Source organism: Sinocyclocheilus grahami, unplaced genomic scaffold, assembly GCF_001515645.1.
Source record: "Sinocyclocheilus grahami isolate Dianchi unplaced genomic scaffold, SAMN03320097.WGS_v1.1 scaffold149.1, whole genome shotgun sequence".
NCBI classification, from domain to species: Eukaryota; Metazoa; Chordata; class Actinopteri; order Cypriniformes; family Cyprinidae; genus Sinocyclocheilus; species Sinocyclocheilus grahami.
In genome coordinates this window covers 2,210,883-2,216,360 of record NW_015505328.1, presented here as the reverse complement: position 1 = coordinate 2,216,360, position 5,478 = coordinate 2,210,883, and the positions used below count along the sequence as shown (strand labels likewise).

The 5,478-nt window shown below is 37.6% G+C and overlaps 1 protein-coding gene across 1 annotated transcript in view; it reads right to left on the bottom strand.

Annotated features, from left to right (window-relative positions):
- LOC107591987 (PR domain zinc finger protein 1-like) overlaps nucleotides 1–4,153 on the bottom strand; it is a 12,660-nt gene extending 8,507 nt beyond the window's left edge. Inside the window, exons 1-2 of the mRNA XM_016281304.1 lie at nucleotides 3,969–4,153; nucleotides 2,938–3,258 (exon numbers count right to left, since the gene is read on the bottom strand). Coding sequence (XP_016136790.1) covers nucleotides 2,938–3,108 — 171 coding nt within the window. The 5' untranslated portion in view covers nucleotides 3,109–3,258; nucleotides 3,969–4,153. The remainder of the gene's footprint in view (nucleotides 1–2,937; nucleotides 3,259–3,968) is intronic.
- Between the last annotated feature and the right edge of the window lie 1,325 nt (nucleotides 4,154–5,478).

Genomic DNA, 5,478 nt, shown 5'->3' with positions numbered 1-5,478 from the left:
AACACCCCCCCCCCCCCCCCCCCAAGCTGTCCGAGGATCTTCGGTCCAAACGAAAGTTAATCAGTCAAGCTTAACCTACTTCCTTTGGCTGAGATTCTGTGAGTGTGTGTGTGTTTGTGCATTTGTGTCCTTCCCGACCCTGTCACAGATTACCCCATCTGCCACATGCCCCCCTTAGTAAGGCACACTTCTCAAGCTAAGGGTCAGGGAGCATTGTTTATACACCCCCTTTTGATTGAGTAAATTTGTACCGTTGCCAGCTAACACCTTCTATAAACTTCTATCTTGTTAGTTCCAATTTAGTCTGCAGTTTGAAATTAAAGAGAAAAGTAAAGTAGCAGTGTTTAATGCTCACTGTATTAGCATGTGCTAGCAGCGCTGCTAGCTGCTAAAATCAGATAATAGTTGAGAGATAACAGTCACTTCTGTTCTCCCCGACAAAACATGCATTCGTAATGCACTAACGATACGTTAAAGCAGCGATAAGCAGACTTTAACAAATACAGAAACTTTGGAATTTGTGCGAATGCATGACAGAAACCATATAGCGTATGACTAGTAGCCTAGTCACCATGAGACTAGCTTTCTGACATCCCTAAAGTCTTTCATCTCTTCCTTCCAATAAAAATGTGTTGTCGGCTACAGAGGCCCTCCGGGAACTGACACCGAATGTGGGTTTTCCTGTCCATAGCTAACGCCATTGACAACGTAAGAGCAATGCTTTTTACAGAATCAGCAGAGATAAGAGGAATAGCTTACGCAGAAATGGGAAGTGTGTAATGGCTCTCGAAGTATTTGTAAATTTCAACTAGTGCGAGTAAAGAGATCTGCTCTTAGTAAAAGTTTTTTTTAACATGTGTCTGACAGCGATTCTAGTTGTGCCTCAGTCTATCATGACAGGAAATATGCTGTTGTATGGTTGTTTTTATCTCCATGCTTAAAAAAGGAGAGTTAGCGTGGGAAAAGATGAGGGTGAGAATATGAACCAAAGACATAAAATAATGTGTGAAAGAAAAGGGGAAGAGAAAGAAACAATTTAGTGCAGACTAAATAGTCCATTATGCTGTCAATGAGAATAAAAAAATAAAATAGGGTAACACTTTAGTACAGGGCCTATTACTAACATATTGTCTATTTGTTAATACTTAAAAATCACATATTCTGCATGACCATATTCTACATCCCTAATCCTACCCAATACCTAAACTTAACAACTACTGTACCTTACTAACTATTAATAAGCAGCAAATTAGGAGTGTGTTTAGGGAAAAGTCATAATTAATGGGCTGTATTAGATCAAAAGGGAGCTTCTACTATATACTGAGCAAAGGGTCTGAATACTTAGGACCATGTGATATTTCAGTTTTTCTTTTTTAATAAATCTGCAAAAATGTCAACAATTCTGTGTTTTTCTGTCAATATGGGGTGCTGTGTGTACATTAATGAGGAAAAAAATTAACTTAAATGATTTTAGCAAATGGCTGCAATATAACAAAGAGTGAAAAATGTAAGGGGGTCTGAATACTTTCCGTACCCACTGTATATAAAATACAAAATCACTAAAGTGTTTGACTAAAGAAAGAAAATCAGGCTTAAAAGGACGTGGGTGAATGAATAACAGAACCTTGGCTAACCTTGAAGTCTTAACACAAACTGAACATTTTTCACACATTTTTCTGTCTTAGCACATTTTTTTTAGATAGACCAGTGTATATGCATGTGTGCATATGCATCCTCTCTGAGCTGATGACCGCAATTTCACACCTTCAGTGTGAACTTAAAAAGAGCAGGGGCAATAGAAAGAGGAACTGACTTTCACCTGCGAAGGAGGGAAATTGGATCAGAGTGCATGAAGAAGACGCAAAAGAAACCACAGCAAAGAGGTGAAGAATGACACAGTCAAATGTTTTTAAACAAGACAGAGATAGAGATAAGAACGCTGATCAAAAACAAATAGAGCATTTTTAATCCTTGTTAAATTTCATTGACAGCACTGCAGTTGTCTTATTTTAATACTAAATTTACTTTAAAGTTTGCTAAATACGCCACAGTTACAAGTAAATAAGTAAGACAAAATAAACCCAACAAGATGTTCAGGTATCATCCTGAAGGAGTTTATTGCAATAATGACTGGTTAAAATAACCGGTTGAGAAAAATAAGTCTGATATTTTTTACAAAAAATATATGGATTTGAGTAGAGAAGAACATTTAAATAAAAAGTATAGTATAAGAAAACTGCATGCCAGGATGCAAAATCCCTCCACTGACCAATCAGAATCAAATATTACAGAAAGCCATATAATATAACCTTATACTGCGATGCACACCAACAAAAACAAATAAATAGTCAATAGAAGCTTTCCAACATGTGCAAGCTCATTCAAATCAGAGTGAGTGTGTGAATGCCAGGTAGAGAAAGAGTTAATGTGATTAGGCTGTTATCTCATAGGTCCTCTACCTGCCTGATCCCTGACCTACCAAATGACTGTGTCATCGTCACACTGACCTACTGAACCACACCTTAATAACGCCCCCATAACACGCAAATTTATGTCAAGACGTGTTTACGTTAGCTCATACTTTGAATTGAACAATCACAATTCATGGAACTTTATTTTTATACATCTAAACGGTGATGGCTTAATGGTTCAGTATCTAGGCTCAGAGGTAAACTTGAGGTACTGAGACACCCTCACATGCTTGCAACAAAACAGTATCAGAAACACCTTTGTTTTTACGGACACGACAATACCAATTCAGTAGCACCTATGTAGCTGTTTTTTTAGTATCTGCTCCAGGAAACCCTATGAAGTGAAAGCAGTGTTGCACAAGCTGCTTTATGCAACAAGTGTCTATTAAATGATGACTAATCAGCAGTCTGTTGAAATAAGGGAATTGGGAATGTAGTGTACACAGCCTAAAGCTGCAGACTGTACCTGGTTGTCCATGCTGTACTGGAAGGTGAGGTTCCGTGGAATGGAGGTCATGGCCTTGTGCAGGCTGAAGTTGGGTTCGGATGCCTGGTCGTGGACGATGTAGGTGCAGTTCAGGGCAAAGTCCACCTCCCTCCACTCGCTCATGTCCTCTAGAGATGCCTCCAACTTCATTTTCTTTCTTTCCCTTTTCAGTTGATTCTTCTGTGGTATTATGCTCGTAGATTTTCTTGTATAACGGTTTGGTATATTCTCCTTTGGTTTGTGCTGCTTTGGTTCTCTGTTGGAGATGTCCTCCTTTTGCTTTATTTGTTAGTTAAAGATCTAAAGAAAAGCCAAAAGATGTATTTAGACATTTCCTTTCAGGTGTCCAAAGTTTTGCAATACACGCCTTACATAATACAATATACCCGAGTGTATGTAATACAATATGTTTTCTTATAATGCGTACCATCCATGTGGCTGTTAATGACACATACACCTAGTCAGAAACACACACTTCTTCAGAAGTAGTGAACATTAACAATGGTTCCCTATAACCACATAAAACTATTAGATGACTAATTAATGAACGAGAATAAATTAGGCATGACAGATGTAATAGTATGATGCCAAATGTTGTAAACCTGACGTTTATGAGAAATACATTGTTTTCTTTTATGAGCTGAGTCACAACTAGTCACTGACATAACATTTAGCGCCGTTATTGTGTCTGTAGGCAAGAAGTAGGAGTATTTTTTAAAGCTTTATTCAGGTAATTATATCATATTAATCTGTGATCTCACTTTGACTAAATCAGATTATGTATTAGTTTGTGAAGGAGCATTTGGGCCAATCCAGAAAAAACTAATTAAGTGCCATGCCAGTGAGTTTAATGAACTAGAGCCATTCACAAAAGCTTGTAACTTTATCCAATTACAATCCAATCAATAACAATGATGCAGAATAAGGGACCAAACCAGACCTGAAGATCACAATATGGTTTCTATGAATAAAATAATAACTATAAAATAATAATAATATTCCAAACTCACTTCACATTCATTCAGCTGTTGCATCCTCAATATCTTTGGTTAGGTCATCGCTGCGTTCCCGTTGCCCAGTCACTCTGTCATCTTGTTTGATTTCTCTCCAGTTTCCATAAAGTCCAAAAAACCTTCCAACAGCAATTCCCCTCTGATATCTCGAACTCTCTTGCCCGTTGGCTACTGTTACTCAAACTGTCCACGCTGCGCTGTGCCAGACTTTTGAGTTGCTAAGACTCACCAATCAGCAGCTGGCTTTAATCATGTGACCGCCAGGATTAGTCGAAGGTGATCCAATTGGGACACTGGAAGCGTTTCGGACACAGCAAGCTCAAACGTACACATCAACACCTCCAGCAGACAAAGGATGTTCTTGGACAGTCTGAATGGAGTTGAACAACTAAGTAAAAAACAGATGGTTGGATCACTGAAAACACACCAATGGACTTTTGCTTGGATGGGCTCTTAATGAGCAATCTGGTCCCAGCCCAATTAGACCCCCCTCCCTCGAAACACACACACACACACACACACACACACACACACACACACACACACACACACACACACACACACACGCTACAAGCACCTCTGTGACCTAGATCTAGATCTGACCTGGTGTGTGATACTCTGCTGTGGCCAGTAGTGGAAGAGACGGAGACAGGAAACAAAGCAGGTCAAACTGAGGAGCTTCTCAGACACCTGTCTGAAGGGTTTCATTACTTTGTCAGGATGCCACATGCACCAGTTCTGACACGGAGAACTCGGTCCAGTCTAAACTCATCAGTTCTGACCTGGAACATTCGGCCCATGGAAATTCATCGACCCTTACATGAAGGCTCATGAGCATCAGCCAGCTATGCTCTGAAAGAAAGGGGAAATCAAACAGCATGAAGAAAAGAATGAGTCTTATACAATATTAATTAAGAATATTAATATTTTTTTTAAATATAAAATATATTTCAATAATACTTTTATCATTTAAAGCGGGGTTCAAAACTAGGATGTAATTACTTGAGGAGTCTTGTTTTGAAGCCTTGTTTTCTGAAAAAAGGTATCAACATTTAGTTTTTGCTTAAAAAAGAAAAAATACATGCCAATGGGATAAGAAAAATAAACCTTTGATTCAAGTTTTCTTTACTATACTACTGGCAGACTTTTTTCTTGTTTTAAGCATAAAAATTGTATATTTTTCAGTAAACACTTAATATCTTCAGTCATTTTGTTTAAATGTAAATGTATCTTGATTTATTAATGTTTAGGTATTTGTACAGGAAAACACAAAAATACTGAGTAAGAAATTCATTTTTTGCAATGAAAATTAACTTTAAACCTAAATAAGACCAAAAATAAAAACAAAAGTAATATAGAAAAAAGACAGCATGATATAAAATAATCTTTAAAATATATTTCAGATTGTGCACTATTTGTAGGTTACTAATTTAATAAATGTGTGGCATTAAAGCACAAAATGGTTTACTCAAAACATGCTGGAGAACAAGATCACCACTCAAACTGT